Below are 27636 nucleotides of genomic sequence, written 5' to 3'. Positions count from 1 at the left end.
ACTGGGATGTGCAGTCTACCCAGAGAAGAATTGAACCGTTATCCTGTGGTCTTTGCTGATGAAGGAAATGCATAAGTTGTCCAGCATCAGCATAGCAATGCATTTTGCAATTCTGACTCCCTCACTTTTAACATAAGCCACCTACCATTAGTGTTAATTCGCAGACACTAGTGAACAATATACTATTAGTCACTAATGAAAAATATTGTTTCAGTCTCTAGAGCACTAACCCCACTTGATTTACTTGAGTAACAGCTATGGCATACCAGGCGATTGATACGTTTCCATTTGTAAGCAATAATTGTAAATCAATTGGGCTGTTTCAATATTTTTTCAAATCAATAAAACAAGCTGATCATTTTATTATCTTAAATGGTACAAACGACCACTTAGAGAGAAAAAATGGAAAAATAATAGAAGAGAGATCTACAAGACTAAATAATTGAAAGAATTAATAAATGAGACAATAGAAGCCTGAGGGTTACAAATTAAATATACTCATAAAAATAATAATACAGCAATAATAACTGTTAGTGTGAAAGGTCTTATGCAATGTTACCAACAGCAGAATTTCCAATGTTAATGCCTCATGTAGCTTTGCCATCAGTAATCCTTGTTCTGACTGCCCATCTACCACTGAGTTGCCTGGTTATCATGCCATCACAGTGCTCTATTTATGGTGAGGCAACCATCGCCGACTTTGCAAGCAAAATATGGTGGTCCGAGATAGGGAAATCAGTCAGTGGCAATGAAATGAAGCAAGAAAACTACGTGCTTTACGGTTAATCACTTTATTGTTTATCCAAAACAAATTCCTACTATGGTAGTTTGTTCTAGGAGAATTAAAGTTTAAGTGTACCCCCAAAAAACATGCAACCTTTTTACCATCTACTCTACCTACCATGCATTCAGTGTACTGTTGGATGCAATGTAGACAGTGTGATCCTGCCAGTCAGGTGAGTATCGCATGCTTAAGAGGATGTCTTCTGCCAGAAGAGTGAAACCATGGACTCTGCTGGTCTGGTGGGCTAGCGGTCTAGCTGCTAATATCTCAATGACCTCCTAAACCATCGAGTTTGGCAATGCCCCCATTAATGAGCAAGAAGCCTATAACAAAAGGGATATGGCCCCTGTTTACTGTTCTACCTATTGATTTCACTAGTTTATTGCAGATAAGCAGATACTGAATCTGACCAACTAGATTTTTGTGAGTAGTTTTCCAGAAGCCTAGAAAAAAATGGTTTACATAAGTGTGTTACTGGCAAATCTATTAAAAAGTGTTGAAACTGCTATTCCCTTTTCCTATGCCATACTACCCTACTTTTAGTAAGACAAGACATCAAGAATCCTATTGAGGTTTTCACACTGGCGCTGCTATGCAGTCCTCCAACGTGTCAAAAACAAAATATCGGTAAACAACCATTACAACGCAGCTTTTACAACGCATACCATTACATTGCAAGAGTTACTACGCATGTGTAAAGGGGCAGTTAGAGTGGGAGTAACGGAGTCTGAGGCCTTGAGATCAGTGATTTCAAAGAAGGCTTTATTTTTATGAATGCTTTTCTTCTCCTGCTTGTCAGTCTCTCTCTAGCAAACACTTCAGGATCCGTTTTTGTGTTCTTGAGAGGCTCCAGGTTGAAAATGCCAGTGAGGTCGTGGCCTCGATGTGGAGCGATAATCCAGAAAAAAAACAAAGAGAGAACAAAAAGAATGGAGTTACTGGGATGTTCGGGTAATTCTATCAGTGGGGCCAGGAATGAGGGAAACCAAGTGCGTGGGTGTTTATACAGCTAGTCCGATCGTGCTCTGGTGCTCGTGTGGGGTAGGGAGGTCACAAAACTATACAGCTATTTACAACTATTACGGGCAGGCTTCTAATCGGCAGACTTGAGACGCCGTCCCACCCAACCCGCTACCTTGCCCTGTTCCTCTGATAGCCATGCTCCTCCCGCGGGAGCGTGGCTGGGCGGCTCGTGGAGACGTTGGCCTCCTGGCTTGATGTATTCGCCTGGGCTCGTCTCATCTTCTTCTTCCACGCTGTCCTCAAGGCTAATTGTTGTCATGTTCCTCATTTTGTTTGTTGGTTTGAATACTGTGTACTGTGTATACTGTACCTATTTATGTCGGTCCGCCCACTTGCCTCGGGGGCACGGAAAAAAAGGGCGGAACTGACGTCATCACGCCGACGAGGCTCTCTTATGGCTCTAGTGACATCAGTGAGGTCGCGAGCAGAGCGTGCCTCTGTGACGTCAACCTCGTCGGCGTGGAGAGCTACAAAAGTTTCCGAATGCAGCAGGCGCAGGGGATATTCACAAGGTGAGTAATCCACAGCCAGATAACGTAGCCACCAGAAAAAGCGTTACTGAAGGTAAGTAACTTGTTCTTTAGGGTAGTGCCGTGGTGTGTGCGTAGTGCAGGGTAGTGTTGTTGGGATTAGGGTAGTGTCAGGGGATCATGCTGGGTAGTCTTAATGTAGGGAGAGTGCTGGGGGTCAGGGAGGGTACTGCAGGGGTACCAAAGTAGGGTTTGGGGTAGGGTAGTGTCAGTTACATTGCATACTTTTACCATGAGTATAGCTTTATCACGCATACATTTGCGTTGTAATGGTATGCTTGGTAAAAGCATATGCGTAGTAAAAGTATGCGATGTTATGGCATGTCGTCAAAATTGCAACGCGTAGTAATACCTGCGTTGTAAAGGCATGTGTGGTATTAGTACGTGTTGTAATGAGTCATATTCTAAAATTTCAATCTATAGTGGCAGATCAGCCTCATGATCTTGCGTGGGTAGTCTGCTAGTCATTCTGGTTGGAGTACCTCCATGGTACTCCCCCGTGAAAATAGTGTCTGTTCACAGAAACATGGTGTTTATAAAATGTTAGGACAGAACCCCAGCCTATGAGAGAGACTACATATATGGGCACCCACAATGTTCACTCACTTTAGACCAGTTTTTGTAGTGTATACATTTGTTGATGAGAATTTCACCATCAAACACAGAATTTGATGGAATTTCCACCAGAGCTTTGCAACCAAATGTGACTCCTTCCATTACAGATACAGCTACTCTGGTGGAGAAACCGCCATCGCCCGGAGGTGGACACCAACAATGGCATCTTGGTGTTAGAACAAACCCCCTGAAATGATGGGTGGACAATGTACTAGAAAAACTTAAAATATGCTCTGATATATGATGTGGGGAAAAAATGGTGGGGTCCACCATACCTTTTTGTTCCTGGAAGTTTCAGTGAATGCCGAGGTGTACATGTAAACGCCTAATCTTCATAACCTCAGGACCATCCTGGTGTGGATAAAATAGATCACTTGTTTTCATGTTTACGTTTGAATGCTGATGCATGTTGCACGTATGAAATATCCCATGTTTGGACCTAGACGACCACTGCTTAAAGTATGTGAAGCCCAGGAAGAAAATGTGATCAAATATAGTGTATGCAAGGTACACCAAAAACGTAAGTTTTTGAAAATGATTTTTGTCACAAATTGATTTATCTTTTCTTTGCACTTCACAGGTTCGTGAACTTGTTGCAAATCTGACAATGAAAATACCATTTAACAAGAATACTAACTACAGCCGTAAGAGGTGGGTACACGCAGGTCAGAACTAGATGCGTATCCAGAGAACAGAGCACATTGTGGACGGGGACACGCGAGCACATCAACAGACCTTAGTGCATTCACTCAGTTGTGTCTGAGTCCAGACACTTAGGCATAGACAAAGTCTCCAAATGTGACACAAACCATTTCAAAGTGTTGATTTGTTATTTACTTTTCAGTGAAAAACGTGATTTGCTCAGGAAAGTTGCTTAAATGTAACCATTGTAAATGCCCTGTTTTGCACTGCTTCAAGGGGGTGTTCCATGTGTGGCACTATGGTCTGCACCACTACCGATGGCTTTTGAATCTATCTATTAACATTTGTAGATAGGGCTTTGCTCCTTGAAGCAGGCATATAAACCTTTACAACTTTAGATGTGTGCTGCACTGTACAGCTCATACACAGAGTGGTAAAAGCTGTAATGTATAACCGAGCACAGCATTTGTACTGTAAATATGGGGCATGGCGCCAGCCCCTGGGAAGAGGGCAGCACCTCCACATCTTAGTGGATCTAGTGCTGTCCTGATCTCTTAATTTCAAGCAGTGCAACTTATTGGTTACTGCACTAAATTAAATATTAGTAAATCGGCTTCTCAGCTTTGGTAACTCAGAAAGGTCTGATTAGGATTTCAGCTTCAGCCATCACCTGAAGAGTAAAATGTACTTTCTCTGTCAGGGTCTCTCCATTAATAATCATTAGCACTGAATAGTCCCGCCCATGTGTGCAGGAAGGCCAAGACTAGGATATCATTTGTTTAAAACCTTTTGCAGCCTGTAAAGAGGGTATATTGGGAAATTACTTAAAGTTATATTTAAAAATGGTTAAAAAATCATACTAAAAAACTAGGAAAAATTTACGGGAGCGGAATAATTTTTCCTTACAAATATCCTTCATAAACCTTAAAAAAAATATTTAAAAAAGAAATGGAGACTAAGGAATGCGGCAATGTAGACATTTAGGCTGCCGTGCACTGGTTATTGAAAAAACTGACACTGCACCTGTTAAGGCTCACAGCCCTCCAGTGCCCCGTCATGCCCAGCAGGTATCAGTTACCTAATTTTTTGCTTCTGGCTCCTGGTGACAGGATTTTTGTGCAATGAGCCCTTCCTTTTTTAGGCTTTTCTTCTCAATAAATCTACTTCAGTTTTCTTTTTTGGAACAGCTATGCTCAACGTCTTAGAGCGTCTACAGTATTCTCTGACTTTTTCTGACAGAAAAATTATTTTTGAAAGCAAATACAATACCATCTTTGATCCCACATGTTCTTCCTGTAGCAGAAAAAAAGCAAAATGAGATCCTCAGGTGTAGTTTATTCTCTGCCTTTCTGATACTCACATTCCTGACAAATGTCAAGATGTTTTCCAGGCATAGCCTGAAAGACAGGGAGAATATTTGCCTTCATGGAACACAAGAGAGCTAAAAACAGCAAGAGGCCCTTTCTCAAGGTGGGACTTGATGTGAGCGTGGAGAGGGACAGTCCTCTACCACCACCCTCTGATGACAAGAGAGGGAGATCCAAAAAAAAGGAAAAATCCAGAAAACCAACATAATTCCGATTCGACGTGCAGGACATCAACATCGAGACAAGGCAAAGTACCAACATGCTCACTATCGAGAGCTGAGTCAGCGTCTAAGAGGAGGCGACAGTCGAAGTCAAGATGCATAAGATCGACGTCAAACGATTCGATAATGCTGGAACATGGAAGACATTCGATGTCGAGAAGCCATTTGAAGTCAAGGCATAGAAAACACTTGATGTTGAGAAGTCATTCGATGTTGAGACAATCCAGATCTGCTGACTGGGTCAGAAAAGTGAGTGCAAGAAGGTTGCCTTCAACCTCTGACTCAGATATGCAAGGGCATGCTCACCATCATCAACAGTAGTTATTCCAAACTCTCCTCCACATCCTTCTCCTTCCCAGCAACCAGCTCCTTCAGAGCCTACACAAAGTACTGCACCTCTGCCTCTGCTGTAATCTGAAGCAGCTTTGGGAGTTCCTTCCACAGTGCATCCTCCAGTTTCTCCACTATGATCTAGATCCCTTACCATGTCATAGTCTACAACAACTTCACAACATTGCAGTCACCGTTCTAGGCACTCTTTGTCGAAGCTCTTGTCAAGATGCAGACACAGAACCGTCCCAGGTTCCAGATCAAGGTTAAGATCCATATTGGTATTCTTCAAAAGCATCTTCTGACACCAGATGGTATTCACCAACTTTGACTGGCTCTTCTCCGGTCTCACCAATTCATGACATAAACACTTTCCAGGAAGCACCAAATTCAACTTTCTACTGCCCTCTCCATCAACATCAACATTAGTGATTTTTTAAACCCTTCACCAACGTTCCTCCTCAAGACCACTCCAGCCTCTGGTTCCAGAATTGCTAGGGGCTATTGAGCTTTTTCTCCCACTAGCTTCAGCTAAAGCAGCTCCATCTAGACATCAGAAAAAAGCAGAACCTGTATTGTATTGTATATTTTATTAGTTTCTTATGCCAATTCGGCAATACAAACCATACATCTCATAACACACCAATAAAAAGATAATGTTCTAAACAAATTCATAAAATCAGCAATAAAGCAAATCGTATTCACAAACCACGCAATACCTCCAGTTAAGGAGCTGCAAACCAGAACCGAGATAAAATAAGTACGCACATAAAGCATGAAAAGATCATTACAGTACAGAACCCAGCCCTGATATCAGGTGATTAGCTACTTAAACAACACAGACAAAGGCCCAAAAATGGTGGGAGTTATACTATACATGCAGATTTGGCAAAAAAGAAGAATGACTTAAAAAACAGAAAAAGGGTGCAAAACTGTTTAAAAAATTCACTCTCGTAGATTATAAAAGAAACCACGAAAAGAAGAGTTGACATAGCAAAAAATTATGCAATACAGGCAAAATGTGCAAGACTGTATAAAATTTCACACGCCTAGATTTAAAAAAAAATGTAAACATACCTACGATCAACCCTGTTGTGCAAAGACCAAATAACATTATTTTGTAAGGGAAAAGGTCAGCTTTTCAGATACAGCAGGCAGGAATTTTGCCAAAGCCCAGCATACTGATATATTATTACAATGCAAAAGGCCACTGGCTCAGCCACACTGAGCGAAAAAGATTCCACAAATTTGCTCCCCAGACCTGAAAGACCGAGTTTGGGCCTCAACCCCCACGAAGGGGGCCTATTTGCACTTTTTCATAATCAACCCAGAAAAACAAGGGGGACTACTGTCACCTTCCTCGGCTTTGGGGGTCCAGCTCAAGAACTATTCAACCCACTTGCACCATCCAAAATTAACCCAACTTTCATGCCCCCTAAGTCTGCGACACCATAGCTCTTGCTAGAGTGCAAGACGGCTACTTAGACGCAACTTTGCCACAACCCACAACCGCTTGCACCTTATTCCATCCCAAATACAAGTCCAATGACGCATTTGATATTTTAAACAGCAGAAACATCTTTAAACTAATCAAAGCTACTGGTTTATCGGGAGAAGTTACATTGCATGAGATTGTATATATCGATTTATCCAGTATTGGGGTATCTTTCATGGAATCACATGCTTGAATCATCCTCGCCGTTGAGGTGGTAGTCCCACGGTAAAAAAAATAAAGTATATACATAACAGTAAAAGAATATCATACAACAGGCTGTAACGGACTGTAAAGTCACTACACTAGCCCATCCTTGTCCTTTTGTAAAAAAAAACAAATCTGAAACATAGCCAATCAGGCTCTAGCACCCTCTAGAACACTCCACAGAGAGGCAAGTCCCTCAGATTTTCTACTGCACGTCGTGTGACAGGGAGTCCCAATATTTGCTGGATTTATTGAGTACAGAATGTCTGATACTTCTAAGAAAGGTTTACTTTTGCCTTGTGGCTCCTGTGGGAGAAAGAGGCTGCATTTTGAAGTTCCCCACAAGGAGAGTATTTATTGTCTTCATCCTGCTCATAATGTCAAGGACTGTAGAATCTGCTGTGGAACCTTTTCTTCAAAGACCTTGAAGGACAGAGAAGGCAGATTACTGATTTGGCTGGAGAAATTAAAAGCAAAATCTGATGTGGTTTCTGAAGATTAAAGCAGTGGCAGTTTTGAGGCATCAGTCCAACTGACTAAAAAGAGTGATAGGTCTGGAGAACCTCCTGAGAGACTTGGCTAAAAAGTCCCATCTAGAGACTAGTCACCTCTAAAAAACAGAAACTTTTGTTCTCTTCTGAGGAAAAATCTGCTGAAAAATCGAAAATGCCACTCAAAACTGACTTCAAGCAGCCTAAGACTCAGTTAGAGTTTGTCAGATCATCCTCTTCGTCGAAAAGGACATTGTGGATGACAAAACCGCCTCAGACTTCGTCAACGCTATTCCCGTTGATGGAACCATTGATGAAAGCTGTATCTTCGTCAACAAAGATCACCTCGCCGCCTCCGCCAGCGCCATTGACGATACCACCAATGGTGACAGTTTCTCACGACTGCTGCTTCGACAACGACATCATCGCTGACGATGGTTCTTCCGGTGACAACATCAATGATGACACCGTCGACGATGGAAATGGTTATGACAGATTCAGCTATTTCTATGTCACCGTCGATGGTCATCTTGTTGACTCTTAAATGGAAAAGGCCCACTTCCTTGCAACTAACACCTATGTTGTCTTCCAGGCTATTGTCCAAGCTCCCATCAACAAGAGGCTTTTATCAGGACCCTCCTACATTTCTCCTTTGCCTCCTAGTTATTTTTGGGAGCAATCAGAGGATGATGGGCTATTCAGTCCTGCACGCAGCCCCTCTCAACTTCATGTTCAATACCAGAGGAGTATTATAAGACCTATAAAACTATGCAAAGGCCTCAAGTGTTATTGCCTCATCAGTAGCCTATGGTTCAAATGCCTGTAGCATCTGAAAGAAACAGGTTAGTGTTAGATTCCTTACCTTAGAATATCCCCAGGCATCAGACTGGATCCGGAAAGTTTTGATTAGTAGTACCACTGCGCGTCGGTAGGCGTCGTCTGCGGCTCCGCGTCCGTCGGCGGCGTTGTGGTCGCCAGAATGACGTCATCGGAGTACTTAGATGCCGCCCTCCCGCTCTGACGTCAGTTCTACTTTTTTCCGCACCAGCAAACGCAGATCCGGGAAGAGCTGTACTCCTTAGTCACTTTTTTACTAACTTTTTTCGATCTGTTTTGGATCTTCTCGAGTCGTTTATTGACTCTGGTGCCGATAGGGATGCCCAGGTTCAAGCCCTGCGATGACTGTAACCGACTGATGTCAGTTACCGACCCCCACTATCGGTGCCTTTATTGCCTCGGGCTGACCATGATGACACGTCTTGCTCCGACTGCCGGGTCTTGACGCCGAAAAGCTAGGCGGGAGCAGTCCCGTAAGCAACTCCAGATCCGGCAGTCAGCCCCGCGCCGCTCGAGGACCAGGTCCAGGAGGAGGTCGACGGACCGGTTGCGGGGCCACAGTCATCATAGCTCGGCGAGTGGACACCACTCGTCGGGCTCAAAGTCCTCAGGTAAGACGAGGCGCAAGAAGTCGAAGAAGCAACATCACTCTTCTGACTCCCCCCCCGAAGCTCGGGTGACGCAGCCGGGGGTTCGGGCGACACCGCCCTCACAGCTCCGCCGGAGCAACCAGCGCCGCGTCCAGTTCCACACCCTCTGGTCCCTGGGCTGAACGCGACGTCGGAGGAGATCAGCGCCTTCCTCACGGCCATGAGGTTGCACTTCCCTACGTCGGGTCCCGCCGAGGTGCCTTCGGCCCCGTGGACCCATCTGGGAGCCGGGGCCGGCCGCGGCTTGCCTTGGTGCCGTTGGGTGCTTCGGCCCCGGCGCCATCGGCCTGGATCCGTGTCAACGCCGGTCGACCTTACGACCCCTCCGCCGGCTTCATCACCAAGGGTGTCGCCCGCGGCGCCGTCTTCGGGCGGCGGCGTCCCCGATCCCCACCTCGGTCCGGGTCCGGCGTCGGACCCACACCGCCCGGCGCCATCTTCAATGCCGATAGGTGAGCCCTTCACTGATGATCCGGCTCCATCATTCCTTTCTGACCTTCAGGAGATGGATGACAAGGGGGTTTGGGAGGGGTCTGAGGACCCTCTGGCACTGCAGTGCCAGTTCATTCAGGACTGGGCGGACAAACTGGGGGAGGCCAGTGGCCCGACACTGGTTTTGTCTCCCCTCCTACCGTGGCTACGAAGGAGGGGGCTGCGTACAGCATGGTGTTGACTCTGGAAGCCAAGGCCTTGGCTCTTGAGCTCCCAGTCGCGGCCTTGAGGATTAACCTCCTCACTGAGGTCCTCAAACCGCAGGCAAGCTCCTCGAATCCTCTCCTGCATTTCAACGAGGCCCTCACTGACGTTCTGTTGGGCACCTGGTCCAAGCCCTCCACAGGCCTCCCTGTGGATCGGAACGTGGCCCGACGCCACCGCCCAGCTCTGGGTGACCCCAGTTTCCTGTCCGTTCACCCCACCCCTGAGAGCCCGGTGATCCAGGCGTCAACTTCCCTGACCGCCCCTCCAGATCAGGAATCCAAAAGGTACAACCAGTTCGGTAAGAAGCTGTTCTCCTCATTAAGTTTGGGGTTGCGGTCTGTCAACACTGCCTGCCTTTTGTGCTGTTACTCTCACTCTTTGTGGGATACAGTTGCGGAAGTGCTGCCGCAGTGCCCGGCAGAGGTCCAGGCAAAGCTAACCCAGGCCCTCCCGGAGGGAAGGGACGCAGCACGATATTCTATTCGGTGTGGACTGGATACCACGGACTCGCTGGGCAGGGCGATTGCAATGACAGTGGCGTTTGCCGCCACGCCTGGCTGAGGTCCACCACCTTTTCGGGCAATGTCCACGCATCCCTAATGGACATGCCCTTTGATGGCCTTTGCCTTTTTGGCGACAAGGCAGATAGCGTGCTGGAACATTTTAAGGACTCCTGCACTACAGCCAAGTCCCACGGGTGTTCACGAAAGTGATGGCGGTGGTCGCAGCTCATCTGCGCAGGTTAGGGGTTTCAGTCTTCCCCTATCTCGACGATTGGTTGTTGAAGGCGGGCTCGCCCCAAACTGTCGTCTCCCTCCTCCAGACTACTGCCGACCTCCTGCACTCGCTGGGGTTCTCCATCAACGTGCCGAAGTCACACCTGTGTCCCTCTCAGAAGCTTCTCTTCATCGGAGCGGTTCTGGACTCAGCGCAGTTTCGGGTTTATCCCCCCCCCCCCGAACAGTGGGTTTAGGATATTCAGGCTCTATCCCGAGTCTCGGTCAGGTTGACGCTGCGGCTCCTGGGGCTGATGGCCTCCTGCATCCTTCTGGTGCATCACGCCTGGTGGTGGATGCAGGCTCTGCAGTGGGACCTGAAGTTTCAGTGGGCACAGCATCAGGGCAACCTGTCCAACTACGTCCGGATCTCGGAGGGCACTGCGAAGCAGTTGCAGTGCGGGCTCACGAACCGCGATAAGGTCAGCGGCATATCTCTCTCTCTTCCCCAACCGGAGCAAGTAGTAGTAACAGATGCATCCCTTTTGGGTTGGGGGGCCTCATGGGAGAGAGGGAGATCAGAGGCCTCTGGTCTCCGGCGGAGTACGGCTCCACATCAACCTTCTGGAGCTTGCACTGAAGGCATTCCTTCCCTCTGTCCGGGGAAGTGTAGTGCAGGTGTTCACGGACAACACCACCGCCATATGGTACTGCAAGAAACAGGGCGGGTGGGGTTGTGGACCCTTTGTCAGGAGGCTCTGCGCCTCTGGCAATGGCTGGAACACCAGGGCGTCACCCTGGTTGTTCAACACCTGGCAGGTTCCCTGAACGCCAGGGCAGACGAACTCAGCCGCCGGTGCATGATGGATCACGAATGGTGTCTGAATTCGGACGTGGCGCAAGGCCTCTTTCGGCAGTGGGGAGAGCCTTGGTTAGATCTATTGCCACCGAAGAGAACGCACAATGTCATCAGTTCTGCCCGTTGGAATTTCCAAGGCGGCACTCGCTCGGAGACGCTTTTCGTCGCGAGTGGAGCTGCGGTCTGTTGTACGCCTTTCCGCCGATACACTTCTGCCCAGAGTGCTGAAGAAGATCAGGCGAGACCGGACCCAAGTCATCCTTGTGGCTCCGGACTGGGCACGAAGATACTGGTATCCCGAGCTACTCAGCATGTCAGTTGATCCCCCGATTCGTCCGCCTCTTCAGGAGGACCTTCTGTCGCAGCAGCAGGGGTCGGTCCTCCACCTGAACCTGTCCAGCCTCCACCTCCATGCATGGAGATTGAGCGGCGGCAGTTGAGGACATTTGATTTGCCTCCTGAAGTCTGTGATGTGATTCTGGCAGCGAGGCGTCACTCTACAAAGACGGTATACGCCTGCAGGTGGAACACATTTGTGGCATGGTGCACAGCAAAGGCTGTGGATCCACTCTCTGCCCCCCTTTCAGAGGTTCTCCTCTTTCTTCATTTCTCTTGCCCAGCAGGGCTCTGCTCTGGGCACTCTTAAGGGCTACCTCTCTGCCATGTCTGCCTTCTTGAGGCTTCCTGATCAGCCTTTTCTTTTCAAGTCCCCTGTTGTAAATAGATTCTTGAAAGGCATCACGCACATGTTTCCTTCTGTCCCTTTCATGATTCCTCAGTGGGACTTGATCCTTGTTCTAACTTACCTGATGTGCGCTCCTTGCAAGCCACTTCATAACTGTCCTCTTCGTCTTCTTACTCTTAAGACTGCATTCCTGGTTGCTATCACCTCCGCCAGGAGAGTGAGTGAGCCTCCATTCCTTTCTTTTCATCCGAACAAAGTTGTGTTAAAAACGCGTCCTTATTTCCTGCCCAAGGTGGTTACAGCCTTTCACAATGGGCAGTCCATCACCTTGCCCACCTTCTTTCCGCCTCCGCATCCTTCCAAGAAGAAAGAGAGGCTCCACTGTCTGGACCCAAAACGTGCGCTCTCCTTCTACCTTGATCGCACACACCAGTTCCGGGTGGATGACCAGCTCTTTGTTGGTTATGTGGGCGCGAAGAAGGGACGGGCATTGCACAAACGGACCATCTCTCGGTGGGTCGTGTTGCGCATCAAGGTCTGCTACTCCTTGGCTAGAAAGGAGCCCCTTTCTGATAGATACATCTGCAGTGTGGATTCCTCACCTTGTGAATATCCCCCTTGCGTCAGCAACGTTCGGAAATTTTCTTCGTAGCACGCCGACGTGGGCGACGTCACAGGAGCACGGCATCGCGCGCGACTCCTTCTGACGTCACCGACACTACAATAGGCCCACGCCGGCGTGATGACGTCAGTTCCCTTTTTTCCGCGTCTCCGACGCTAACGGTTTTCGGGATCTTCTGCGATACCTAGTATCTTTCTGTTAAATAATTGTCACTGTTTCTCTCTTACGACTTGGTTCTTCTCCGGAGATGTCGTCGAGGAAAACAGGCTTTAAGCCATGTAGGTCTTGTGCCCGCATGATGTCCATCACTGACCCACATAAGGATTGTTTGTGGTGTCTTGGTTCGAGTCACGACGTCAAGAACTGCGATTCCTGTTTTAAAATGAATCCAAAGGCGCTTCGAGAGCGTGAAGCTAAATTACTTTTGGCGAAAGTGAAACAGGATTCTGGACGATATTCGAGATCGACGTCACGAAGATCGAAGTCGAAGCAAAGGTCTCGGTCGAAGTCGGGATCGGCGTCGAGATCCAGAGCGGGTTCGAGGTCTGGAGAGGAGTCGAGATCTAAAGCGAAGTCAAAATCCAGAGAAAGATCTAGGTCTAGATCTAAGTCGGCTTCCGGTCACGCTTCGAGCTCCTCGAGGAGAAAGCATAAGAGGAGGAAGCACAGTTCGAAACATCATTCGGGGAAGGAATCCTCTGACTCGAAGAGAAGGTCTCACAAACATCGTAAAGACTTTGTCTCTCCTTCGTCTGCTTTATCAAAAGAAGGTTCTCCGGCTCCGGAGCCGGACCCGGAGCCGGTATCCTCGGAGCATGAAGAGGAAGAAGAGGTGACTCCTCGAGATCCGGCTTCAGCGGAGACTCCTGTGAACCCAGAAGGTCAGGGTGAGGATGTGTCGGGGCGGCCTCCATTGGAACATCCGGTAGGTCCGTACCCTTCCTTTCCTGGTCCTGGACAGGATCCCTCGCATTTTCTCACACCTGTTCATGACTCTCGTCCTGCTGCTCCGGCTCCTCGATCGACGTCGGAACCGGCTCCGTCGGAGTCGTTACCGGATCCGTCGACTTCGATTCGTTTGGAGTGGTCGAGGCGAAGAGCTCAGCGTCTTCTCGAACAAAAAGATGATGAAAGTTCTGATGTGGAAGAAGGCGAGCTTCCTGATCATGATGATGATTTCGATGAGCTTCGGGATGCTAGTGGTCTGGAACTCTCTCCCGAGTGGGGTCTGCCTTCGGCTTCTGATGCTCCATCAAGGGACGTGGCACCCTATCACGTGGTTATTAGGAAGGCTGCTGACCTTCTTAGCTTAAAGCTGCCCACAGTGGAGTACAAGCCCAACATCCTCACTGAAGTCTTGCATTCTCCTTCTTCAATTGTTGAGCCTACACTGCCATTTACTGATGCCTTGACGGATCCAATTAAGGAGATTTGGAAGAGGCCGTTGTCTGCTCCTGCAGTTTCAAGGGTTATTGCAAGGCGCTATAGGGTGGCTCCTGATGACCCTGCATTTCTTTCTTCGCATCCATCTCCGGAAAGTCTTGTGGTTCAGGTGGCTTGCTCTAATAGGGCTGCAGGCTCTTTCCCTCAAGTGCCAGCTGACAAAGAGTCTAAGAAATTAGATCAGTCTGCGAAGAAGACTTTCTCTTCTGGGAGCATGGCTCTTAAGTCATCAAATGCTACTTGCCTTTTAGGTAGATATGTGCACGCGCTAATGGACTCAGTGAAGCAATTGTCATCAAAACTTCCTGAGGAGGATAAGAAGAACTTTAATGAAGTGGTCTCTGACACTCAGGCTGCGGCCCGCATGGTCATTCAAAGCGGCATGGACACTGTGGATTCTGTTGCTAGAATTATGGGCTCATCCATTGCGACCAGGAGAGCAGCATGGTTAAAGTCTTCTGATTTCTCAGCGGATGTGCAGTCTACATTGCTGGACTTACCCTTTGAAGGAACTGGCCTTTTTGGTAAGAAGGCTGATGTGGCCTTGGAGAGGTTTAAGGACAGCCGTGCCACTGCAAGATCTTTGGGTCTGCAGATGAGAGGGTCGACGACTAGAAAATTCAAGGGATTTGGTAAATCTTCTTTTCGTCCCTTCAAGCAGGGCCAACAACAACAACAGTAGCAGCAGCAGCAGAACCCTCTATATAGGTCCTATAGAGGTAGACAGAGGGGTTGTGGACGTGGACGTCAAGTCTCCTCTTCCTCCACTTCCTCCAATAATGCCCAACCCCCACCCGCATCAGCAAAGCAGCCCTAGATCCTCCATTCTGGATCATGTAGGGCCAGTAGGGGGTCGGCTTACTCACTTTCTACGAGATTGGGAATCGGTTACATCAGATCTTTGGGTTCTCAATCTCGTAGAGAATGGGTATGCACTTCCTTTTCAGGAGTTCCCTCCCAATTACCCTCCTTGCCAAGGTTATTGTTCGGAGGACCACCTGCTTCTCCTGCGGGAGGAAGTCCTGGCACTGTTTCGAAAGGGTGCAATAGAGGTGGTTCCAGAGCAGGAGAGGGGTCAAGGGTGCTACTCCCGGTATTTCTTGATTCCCAAGAAGGATGGCAGGCTTCGGCCGATCCTGGATCTCAGGATTTTGAACCTCTATCTCAAACGGGAGAAGTTCAAAATGCTCACCCTTGCTCAGGTTCTTCTGGCGCTGATGGAAGAAGACTGGATGGTGTCGATCGACTTGCAGGATGCGTATTTTCACATCCCAATCCTGAAGTCGCACAGGAAGTATCTCCGTTTTACGGTGGGAATCGCAGCACTACCAGTTTGCGGTCCTCCCGTTTGGACTTACTACTGCGCCTCGAGTTTTCACCAAGGTGATGGCAGTGGTGGCTGCGCATCTCAGAAGGTCAGGGATTCCTGTATTCCCTTATCTAGACGACTGGCTGATCAAAGCAGAGTTGCCGGAGATGGTGCTCCATCATCTGCAGGAGACAACTCAGTTGTTACACAGGTTGGGTTTTTCGATAAACGTACCCAAATCTCACCTGGTGCCCTCCCAGCGCAACCTGTTCATAGGTGCGGTACTGGACACTTCTGTATGTCGTGCATTCCCTCCACCTCAAAGGATTCACGACATTCAGGAAATGATTCCTTTATTCTACAATGGAGCGGTTGTTCCAGTCCTGAAGGTCCTTCGCCTGCTCGGTCTGATGGCTTCTTGCATTCTGTTGGTCAGTCATGCACGCTGGCACATGAGGGCGCTCCAGTGGTGCCTCCGCAGGCAGTGGTATCAGCACAACGGAGATCTCAGGGAGTCAGTGAAGATCTCCAGGGAAGCTGCAGCGGATCTTTCTTGGTGGGGCGTGGAAGGCAATCTGTCGCAAGGAAAGCCTTTTCAACTGCCTCCATCAGTGGCCACAGTGATAACGGATGCATCCACTCTCGGGTGGGGTGCTCATCTGGGAGACCTGGAGGTCAAAGGTCTTTGGTCTCCGGAAGAAAGGTTGTTTCACATCAACCTTCTGGAATTGAGGGCGATACCTTTGGCGCTCAAGGCCTTCCTCCCTTCCCTTCGCGGTCGTTCGGTTCAGGTCCTAACGGACAACACGACTGCGATGTGGTACATCAACAAGCAGGGAGGAGTAGGGTCGCAGTGTCTCTGCAGAGAGGCTCTGCATCTCTGGTCCTGGGTTCAGGACCATCAGATTTGTCTGGTGGCAAATCATCTGGCCGGAGTTCTGAACGTGCGTGCAGACAGTCTCAGTCGGCAGTTCTCTGCCGACCACGAGTGGAGGCTTCACCCGGAGGCTGTTCACGACATCTTTCAGATGTGGGGGACTCCTCGGGTGGATCTATTTGCCACTCGCGAGAATGCTCACTGCCTTTCATTCTGCAGTCTCCAGTATCCGATGCAAGGAGCATTGGGGGACGTGTTTCAGTTGGGTTGGGGAGATCAACTCCTTTACGCGTTTCCTCCCATACCTTTGATTCCTCGGGTTCTGAGGAAGATTCGTCAAGACCGGGCCCAAGTCATATTGATTGCTCCGGATTGGCCAAGAAGGGTGTGGTATTCGGACCTACTCCACCTCTCCTCTCACCCGCCGCTCCGTCTCCCTCACAGGGCAGACCTCCTCTCTCAGATGGAGGGGCAGGTTCTACACCCCCACCTCCAGACATTACACCTTCATGCCTGGAGATTGAACGGGGCAACTTGAGTTCTTTTTCTCTCCCTCACGAGGTGGTGGATGTCATTCTCTCTGCCAGGCGTGACACCACTAAGTCCATTTACTCCTATAGGTGGTCAAAATTTGTTTCTTGGTGCAGGGAGAGGGATATTGACCCTTTGAAGGCTCATTTGTCTAATATTTTACAATTTGCCCTTTATCTGGAATCCACAGGCAGATATAGTATCTATCAGAAAAAGCGTTACCGAAGGTAAGTAACTTGTTCGTTGGGCTGAGGGCCTATTCCACTCGGGTCACTGTGGCTACTACTGCCCTGGGTCGGGGAGTCCCCTTGCAGGACATCTGTCAGGCAGCTACAATGGCCTCGCTGCACACGTTTTCTAGACACCACTGCCTGGACAGCCAAGTCCGGAGAGTTGGCTTTTTCGGCCGTTCCGTTCTCCAGGACTTTTTGGTGTGATCTTGGTCCACAGACCCACCACCAGGGTTGGTATTCCTAGGGTATCTATTCTAGGGTAAGGAATATAACACTAACCTGTTTCTTTCAGATGCACAAGTTACTTACCTTCGGTAACGATATATCTATAAGAAACAGTAGTTAGTGATAGATTACTCGTGCAGGATAGCGCGACCGGTTACCAACAATCCAACATCTCGTGGCGCACGCGAACGGATAGGCAAACTTGTCGGCGAACGCAGGGACCCGGTAAGTCGCTACCACGCGCGCAAGAATGCATTTTTAAAGCGCGAACAAGAAAATACATATTGCTAAAGTTTTGTCATTTTTGCACTCTCCGCAGAATGCAAAAATTTCAAAATATCGCAAATTCCGCGAGCGTAACAAACTTTACTGCCCAGGCCTAGTCTTATTCCTTTCATGGAGGTTACCAAAAGTACTACCAACCCCAAAATTACCAGGGCCGAAATGGATTTCAGCAACAACAATCTTACATAGCCCCCCTGTTTCCACTTACAGACAACAGAGCAGGATGAAACAGCCCCATCAGGGCAGAGATAATGCTAGGTAACAGTCTCCCCAAAACCTGCAGCAGTTCGGCCACTCTTCTACCCAAAGACGCTGAATATTTCTTGTCATTTCTGCCAATGGATAAAAACTGACCAATGACAAATGGGTATTGGACATAGTCAAATTTGGACACACCCTAGAATGTGTAAATATTCCACAGCCCCATCCACCTCCTTAGGAAACATCCACCACAACTAGCTCTTCTCAAGGAAGAGGCAAAGAGTATGCTCCAGAAAGGAGTTATAGAGAGAGTGCCTCGCTCTCAGGTGGGAAGAGGTTTTTACTCCCATTTCTTTCTAGTCAAGAAAAAGTCAGGAGAATGGAGGCCAATCCTAGATCTAAAGAAGCTAAACAAATACCTGCAGAAATAATCCTTTTGCATGGTTATTCTTCAAGAGATTCTGCAACTCCTAGATCATGCGGACTTCATGACAACACTAGATCTGCCGGATGCATACTTCCACATCCCTATCCATCCCAAACATCGAAAGTTCCTCCGTTTTAATGTGGCAGTTGCTCATTTTCAATTCAAGGTTCGCTCTTTTGGTCTGCGTTCAGCTCCAAGGGTTTTTACAAAATGTCTTGCTCCAGTTGTGGCTCAACTCAGACTGCAGGGCCTGCAGCCATTCCCCTATCTGGACGATTGGCTGATAAAAGCTTCTTCTTTCCGGCAAGCCTCAGAGGCAACGTCAACCTAGCTTCACGTGTTTCAGTCCCTGGGGCTGTCTCTCAACTCCAAAAAGTCAGTTCTACATCCGTCTCAAAGGATGCAATTTCTAGGAGCAGTTTGGACACTATCCAAGGCAAAGCATTCTTGTCCGCAGAAAGACAATCACATCTGATTTACCTAGCAACAGACCTACAAAAAAGAAGGTTCACTTCTGTGAGGAAGGTAAAATCTCTTCTCAGGATGTTGTACTCTGCAATCCTTTTGGTACCTCACTCCTATCTCAGAAAGAGACCTGTGACTCTTCCTTCAGTAAGAACGTGAATGCTATTAAGGAAAGAGAAGCAAAAGTCTTCATGGCCTGGGTCACAAGGAGAAGATGAGTAGTTATATTTATCAAGACCCCGATCAAGGTCCCCTTCTTTGGAGACCAAGAAGAAAAAACATGAAAAGCGATCAGGAAGAGGTGAGTCCACCAAACAAACATTGTCTCCTGCAGGATCTTCCTGGAGTTGTTAGAAATAGGGCCTACAAACCATGCTTCCGGTGATTACATGCCCGTAGCTCAGCTGGACCAAACCTTGGAACCTATTATACCGATATCTGCACTAGTTTTCCCAACTCCACCTGCTTTGGGCCCTTCTGGCGGGATCCTTCTGCACCTGTTCCACACCTTGTCCATCACTCCCAGTATTTCCAGATGCCTGCCATGGATCCAGCAGCATTTGTTAACACAATGTTGAGTATTTTTGCAAGGGCCTCAAATTCTTCAGGTGCTAATCCCCATTTAGTCCTCCCAGTTTTCATGCATATGGTGCCGAGCGGCATTGGACCATTGTCCCAGATGCCCATTCCAGCTTTTGCGCCAGCAGCCAACTACTTTATTCTGCCATTGACGCCTTGGCCGCCTCCACCTCATATGCCACCGATGCCGACTTTACCACCACCATCACGCCGCACTCAATCTTAAGTGCCTCCGCCACATAAACCTTTTGAGCCTCCTCTTCAGCAGAGATCCAGAAGAGAAGCTCAAAGGTTGATGAAGGAAGAGAGCTGCAGACAAAGGATACAAAACATCTTTGGCTTTGAATCAGATTCTCTGGACTAATACCCTGGTGGAGATGATGAGGTTAACAATCCTTACCAAATCCCTGGGATGTCCTCCCTCAGTGGACTGGACACTTTACCGGAGATAGAAATGGTGCTGCCTGCTGGGCCACCAATGCCAGAGGTGATGTTACTCCATTCTCTAGTTAATAAAGCATCAAAAGTTCACAAGTTTACAACGCTCTTCAGTTGAGGTGAAAACAAATGTCCTCACTCAGGTTCCCCTCCCAGCTCAGCCAACCTCATAGCGCTTGCTACCCTTCAATAACTGGACTGGACCCGTCTCTAGAAACATGGGAGAAACCATCACCTGCTCCAGCAATCGTCTGCCTAGTGCCATTGCGATAGCTTACAGCTCATGGAGACCCATCTTTTCTCCATGCTCACCCTTCACCAGATAGTTTGGATGTACAAGCTAATTTTTCCTTCAGGCAGTCGCAAGACCCATTCCCCACAACCTCCTCGAATAGGGAGTTAAAGAGTCTTGAAGTGTGGGAAAAGAAGATTTTCTCAGCAGGCAGAATGGCAATGAAATCTTTGAATACAAACTGCCTGCTGGCTCCTTACAATTATGTACTGCTGGGTGGGACCAAACTGACAGTGCCTGAACATATGAGGATTGCAAAAACCACAGGTGACAGACAGAATGCAGAACAATGTCATACATTCACCCCAGTACAGAGATCTGGGCCTAAATCCATTGTTTTTTTGCACCCACACCACACCAGTTCAGACATGGCCATATGCAAATCAGTCTGACCCTGTGCCTCATAGGAACAGTCGAGCCCGAACTGCCAAGCCATGCCTTCCCTGGACCGGAAACAAGCTTCCGAGGACCGGTTTCTGGCATTCCAGCCGTCTTCAGCCCGGCTTGCTTGAATCCAGTGGTGTGGAGTGCATGGGACTCGCGTCTGAGCATACCCATCCCACTCGGGGTGACAAATGCAAAAACCACAGGTGATGGACAGAATGCAGAACAATGTCATACATTCACCCCAGTACAGAGATCTGGGCCTAAATCCATCGTTTTTTTGCACCCCACACCACCCCAGTTCAGACATGGCCATATGCAAATCAGTCTGACCCTGTGCCTCATGGGAACAGTCCAGCCCGAACTGTCAAGCCATGCCTTCCCTGGACCGGAAACAAGCTTCCGAGGACCGGTTTCTGGCATTCCAGCCGTCTTCAGCCCGGCTTGCTTGAATCCAGTGGTGTGGAGTGCATGGGACTCACGTCTGAGCATACCCATCCCACTCGGGGTGACAAATGCAAAAACCACAGGTGATGGATAGAATGTAGAACAATGTCATACATTCACCCCAGTACAGAGATCTGGGCCTAAATCCATCCATCGTTTTTTTGCACCACACCACCCCAGTTCTGAACTGGGGTGGTGTACAACCATCCTAAAGCGCTTCATGTCTTGCAAAGTTTGGGAAAGCGCTAAATGAATGGAAATGTAATAGAACAAAAATCATGAGTGGGCTGAAACTCATTTTACTCTAACGTTAACTTCCACAACTATTAACAAAGCAGACATTTAGAAATACTCTGACTATAAAATGCTAAAAACAACTACACAGACAATCAATGACATATCAGAACTGTAGGAAAATTGAAAAAGGCACCCGGATTAAGAAAGCGATACAGGGCCTTACAAATAGCAGAAGGCGATATACACATGCTGAAAATAGAACGGTAACACAAGGCTGCTCGTCTTCTGTGTGTTTACCTGCAATGAGGCATGAGCATGTTTGGTCCTCTGCTTAATGGCGGCCTGACTGGATGTACAGAGACCTGACATGCCCAGGATAAACACAGCGAGCCTTTGGCATACATCTCCCAAACATCAGTCAGTCAAACCTGCTCTGAAATCTCTGCACTGGCTCCCAGTCCAAAGGAGAGTCAAGTTCAAATCCCTATGCATCGCCCATAAATCTCTTTCTAAAACTGGTCCACCTATTCTCCACAACATTATTCAGCCCTATGAGCCCAACAGAAGCCTCCAATCCAAAACCCAGAACCTGGCCATGGTTCTCAGGATTAGGAAGACTCGAAGTGGAGGTCGACAATTCTCGCTTGATGTGGCCAAACTGTAGACCTCCCTCCCCCTTCATCTGCGAGCAGAATCTAATCATCTCTCCTTTTGCAGAGCTCTAAAAACACTACTGTTTCCTTAAATCAGCTTGTTACCTCATCTTTGCTACTGTAAGCACTGGGATGCCTCCGGGTAGCCATGCGCTATATAAATGTCATTCAATGTCAATCTCTCCTCCGCACAGTGCTGCTGTTCACTCTGTCCTGATTGAACTACTGTGATCGGTGGCCAAATAATTCTGGAGCGCCATGTTGGTGCTCGCTAGGAGTAGCGCTACACTTCCTGCAGTGGGTATAGCGTTCAGAACTTTACAGTGGATACTGGCTCCCGGCATGGATGTATAACTGAAGTAGCCTACATGCTGTTTCTGGCACAGGAAGCACGGAGGATTCCACCCCTGCTGTACGTTCTAAAACAGCCAGGCCTGTGTCCTACTGGGGGAGGAAGGGCAGGCAGGCACCCTCCCTGGCCCTTGGTGTGAGAGGGGAAGACTGCCCCTTGCCTCCTGTATGGGTAAAGACCTAGAAGGCATCAGAGAGACGTCCGTGGTGTGTGGGCCGCAGATTTAGGTGCAACTAATTGAAATGTGAAAGTGCAATTATAGTAACAGCGTCAGGAGAAATGTTGGCAGACTAGATAAGAGCTTTTAGGGGAAGTTTTGCAAGCGGGGAAGCCTCACTCTTCCAGTTTGCCCGCAGCATACTCTTGTGATTACATCATTGTACCACAGCAGTCCAAACTTGGAGGTGGTTGCCATGGGGATGGTTACACCATGCCACCGACTGTTGCCTGTCCTGTGGCATTCATTGTCATGACCACAGTGGGTTGTTGAAGGAATTTTGGCGTCAAGGCGGCCATTGTGCTCAAGATGCTGTGCTCAGGGGGTCTCGGCCTTTGCGTGATCACCCAGGCCAAACTGGAAACCAGAATCGGCCCTGGCAAAAACATTGCTACCAGCCCCATAGTGCTTGAAACCGCAGCTAGTATGTGAGCATTGGGTTGTGGCAGGCGTCCTGATCTGAAGGACGCCTCACAGCTTGCAGCCAATGTGGCAATATTACTAGGCCTGGTCCAAAGTGGATGAAACATGTAACACGTCACTGTTATTTATGTAGGATCTCAGAGGGGTCCTACTCCCAACATACATGTTGTGGAACCGCAGATACCAATGTTGAAGAGGGCTCCATTACTTCCTCTGGTCATTTCCTTAAGGATGCCCAGAGGACGACGCCACCCTGGAGCAATTTCCTTTGGGCAGAGGTCTTCAAACTGGTGGGTGGGGCTTAAGTGATATCAGAGGGGACACCAGACCCTGGCCAAGAGAAGCATCATGTTTTAAGTGTTAAAAGCAAGAGCGGCAGTAGGCCACCTTGTAAAGGCCATCACTATAAAAATGTGGGCATATTATCAAGCCTGGGAGATAAAATTATCTTCACATCTAACATGGGCTTCGATTGGAATTCCATAGAGCATATTATCAAGCCCATTATCATCGCTTTATCAGCAGCTTTCTGCCGAAAAAGCGGCGATAATTTTATCTCCCAGGCTTGATAATATGCCCCTTTGTAATTTATTTTCTGACTGGGAGTATGTTTAACAAGCATTTGCAATGTAATAGGTCTCACATTGACGTGAGTTGAAGGTATTGGCATTGTAAATGAAAATGTCTTTTATTTATGTTTCAAAAACCAAAACATAAATAAGTCATTGTCATTTACAATGCCAATAGCTCAAACTTGCGTAAATGCGAGATCTGTTGCAACGCAAATGCTTGTTTTAAAAGGATTGGCTAATTTGTATCTTCTAACCCCCTTTGCTATGCCCCAGTGAGACCTTAATTTAGTTCTAACTTTTTGCATGGGCAGGCGTTTTAGCCCCTTCGGAGTTGTCCTTTACGAATGTGAACATTGTTTTGTTGGCTATGACTTCTGCCAAAATGAAAATGAAGTGAAATGCCAGCATTTGTAAAGCGCACAGCTACCTCCGGAGAGATGTCTCGATGCTGGGGGCCCTCTGGAAGTTTAAGCAAGCTATTGCCCAGAGTCACATGGTGCTGGGCTAACCTGCTGTCGGCGATCGAACCTTGGACGCCATGGTCTGGAGTCAGGCACCCTGGCCTTTGCGCCACACCTCTTCAAGCAAAAGTGTGGGTGAGCTGCAAGCCCTGAGTTTTCAAGCTCTTTTCACTGCCTTTTTCCAGACAAGCTAGTGATGTGAGCTAGGATTGTTTCCCTACCAAAGGTGGTTACTCTCTTCCACTTAGGTAAGTCTAGCACCTATCCAACCTTTTATCCCTCGCTCCAACCCACTACCGAGGAGGAGGAGATGTCAACACAGTTTGGATCATATGAGGGTGGTCAACTACTAACTAGACCACACAGAGCACATTAGTCTGGATGAACAGCTCTTTGTTGGTGATCTGGGAAACAATTGTGATATTTTATAAATGTTTCTTAAGAAGCAAGTAAGTAAGTCAAGTTATCATTCCTGTACCACCTGTCTGGTTTAAAGAAACTGTGCATTGGCATAAGCATTTTTTCTCACAAACAGTGACAGGTAGGTCCTATACCTAGGCGTTACTCTCGACAACCATTGCAAAAACGTTTTTAAATAGCTCAGAAAAAATGTAATGTTTTTAATTCTTAGATTTAATTTGTATATATTGATCTATCAAAAAACAAGTTTACATGAGAGCTCACATATTCAATAAAATATATACATGACTCCATTTCCATGTTTTACATTTTTTGCAATTTATTTTTTGTAGTCAGAGTTCCAACAACCAGATGAATTTGACTTCTGAATTTAATTACACCGGAATACTGGCTGAAATCGATTTCCTGAACCAACAGCTTGTTCCTGCGTTGGAGGGAATGAAGCAACGGGCAAGATCAGTAACATCAAGTATTTCCTTGACCTATGTTGCCAGCGGCAATTTAAGTAAGTTGTTTTTTATTAGTTTCAGAGTATATAACTGATGTAGTCCGTGTGATCTGGCCCATTAGCAGCACATTGAGAGCTTGGAGCAAAAAACAGAGTTGACCCATTTCCAATATTTTGCTTGTTGTGCGAGGCTTTGCCCTTGCATTTGCACTAGTTAATTATTTGGACTTGAGTGCCAACAGAGTGACTCCACCCTGTCATCCTGCACCTGCAAAATTAGGAGCCAGCTCAATTACTTCCCAATTAGAAACAATATAAGAAATTCTTCCTCTTTTGAGATGTTCTCAGCCACTTATTCAGTGTGCCGAGGCACCCCCACTCATTGTTCAGCAAGAGTAGGCCACATTGGAGTGCTTGTCCAACCACTCCTCCAGAGCTCCCTTGCTGCTCCAACCCCTGATATGACCTACACTTTGATCTGGGAGTGTCTGTCATTATCAGGGTCCAGCTGCACTCCACATAGTTCTCATTTTGAGTACACCTTTGAATCCATATATGAAATAGGCAAAGATCAGGGATTTGTGGACTATAAAGACTGGTGCAGACATGCACCAGAGAACATCCATTCTGCAGGTCTCGCTGTATTTTTAGTCAAGCCTACTAGACAGCACAAGTTACCTCGTTGCAATGGGCCTGTTTTCAGCATTCTCAGGTCTTAGAGTGGGCTTAAAGCCCGCCCACTGCTTAACATTTGTTGCCTTTATCGTCACTCTCATTTGCTTGCTTTTTGTTCGATAGCTTGCCTTGTCCATGTTCTGTTTGTCCCTCCCCTGGACCATAGCCTCTTTTATCCTTCCACTGCTAAGTTTTTTCAGTGCTACTTTTTTCTTGTACTTTCGGCGCTCGGTAGGTGTGCATGCCTTACTTGCTCTCCTCAAATAACATCCCTACCCTGTGCTCTCCTCGTCGTTCCCTCCTCCCACCACCCCTACCTTATCCTCGGCTACCTCCCGTGGCAGACTAAAGTCATACAATTTTATCACAACTATATTAAGTAGAGATTTTGGGGTATGTTTGCCGACTGCCTTTTCCCACTTATTTTTCTACTACTTCAATACAACTACTAATATATTACCAAATGCTTTTCACAAACCTATGTGCAGAGGATCTTTCTCCACCTCTCCTATCTTTTTTTGTGCAGAAATCTCCACCCAACTGAGGAGTCTCTGCACATGTAGTTATACATTTTTATAGTTCATGTAGGAGGGAGAGATGGGAATGGTTGTAAAATGTGGAATACTATTAGGTAAAGGGTAGGAGTTATGGGAAGAGTAAAGAGGGGTTTAGAGATGGGTTTATGGAGAGACCTGCGCCCATCCACAAAAGAGTACGCCTTTGCTATTCACAAACTGCACTTCTAAAGTTATTAAAACCAAATAGCACCCAAAATAGTAGTTAATGTACTCAGATCAATGCTGTTCTGTTTTAATTTACACTTCAGAAACATAAATTCGTTTTATATATTTATTTTATCGAAGTTGAATTAAATATTTGGTTAACTTAAATAGATTAAACTAAATACAAAATATGTTTCTGAAGTTTAAATTAAAAATCTCACCTAGAATAAAAAAATATCTTTAAATACATGTTTTTTTATTTCAAATTAAGTCATAATTTTGCTTTATTTTTGTGTGGTTGATACCCCGCCCTATTATGACGAACATGTAATGAGAGCATAAGTAGTAAACTTACATGTGTAAGGATATCCCTATAGAAAAGATAGTTGAGGTAGAGGTGGAGTTCTACACTTGTAGGTAAGAATTCATGTGTTTATAATTATTAGATCAACCTGAGGGAGAGGTGAATGTTTGCCTGTCTCTGTCGTACTGGACATTTTGTGTGCTGTACTTATATTTGTGAGAGAAGCTGTTCTTTTGAGATCACCTTTTACTATAGAAAAGAAAAAAATCTTTGGCTTAGTGACTGTTTGCCAAAATGTAGTTACTGAAAGGTATAGTAGACTATGTAAAATGCAGCTATGTTCCATAATTTCTTACTGCATTTCACTATGCTGGAGGTACTAAGAGATTGGCCGTGTTGATCCAGGCCGGTTCCTAAAGGAATGTCTGCATCTCACCTCTTTCAGCAACCAATTACATTATGAAGCGAATCGATACAGTATTAGCATGACATATACACATTTTCAGAAGTTGTAAATGAACCCTTTTGTATGTTGAAAATATATCTAATAAATATCTCTACCTTTTACAGTGAACAAGGACCAGCTGCTGACATACTTTGAATGTGCTGGGTTTCCAGACAGTATATATACACTGAATCCCAACACGTTTATGTGTGAATCCACGTGCAAAGGTTATTGTAAGAATGACGCCGCCTGTAACCTGACTCAGACGGGCCCTGTCTGCACGTGAGTAAATGCATTTATAAAGTACAAACACTCTGTGCCCTGAGGTCCTTGTATTGACAGGCAAGAACACTTAAAAGTTATGTGAGCTCCACCACATAGAAGTTAGACATATATGATCCATCTCCCAATGTATCTGTGCCACTTGCGTGACCATGTGTCAGAAGTCATCTACGTAACAAATGGACATGAGACAAGCATGTTTAAACCCCAAAGGTCTTGCTTACATTTTGAGTACAGAGTAAATCAGTAACTAAGCATGCTACTGTGTAAAAACAAAACACACATGATTGTTTTGTGTATAAATTTCCACGGTGAGATAAAGAATTTACGGCCTGATTACGGTCTTGGCATATAGGTTACAATATCTTATGAGATTTATATTTCTGCAGGCAGGTACCAAAGTAACCCATCCAGCAAGACCATAATCAGGTCCTTAATGTATGATGTTTTAGAGCACTTTTGTGGTGTAAAATAGTCCTTAATACATTGCAATGCCAACATTCCATAGAAGAGGGACTA

At 46.9% G+C, this 27636-nt stretch overlaps 1 protein-coding gene across 1 annotated transcript in view; it reads left to right on the top strand.

The window, feature by feature from the left end:
- LOC147684201 (uncharacterized) overlaps nucleotides 1-27636 on the top strand; it is a 522357-nt gene that overhangs the window by 463742 nt on the left and 30979 nt on the right. The window contains exons 55-57 of the mRNA XM_086942611.1: nucleotides 3533-3603; nucleotides 24574-24746; nucleotides 26961-27117. Of these exons, the coding sequence (XP_086798737.1) occupies nucleotides 3533-3603; nucleotides 24574-24746; nucleotides 26961-27117 (401 nt within the window). The remainder of the gene's footprint in view (nucleotides 1-3532; nucleotides 3604-24573; nucleotides 24747-26960; nucleotides 27118-27636) is intronic.

The sequence above is a fragment of the Lissotriton vulgaris genome, chromosome 11, assembly GCF_964263255.1.
Source record: "Lissotriton vulgaris chromosome 11, aLisVul1.2, whole genome shotgun sequence".
In the NCBI taxonomy this organism is placed as follows: Eukaryota; Metazoa; Chordata; class Amphibia; order Caudata; family Salamandridae; genus Lissotriton; species Lissotriton vulgaris.
The sequence above is the reverse complement of the archived record's forward strand: the minus strand, read 5'-3'. Positions and strand labels throughout refer to the sequence as shown.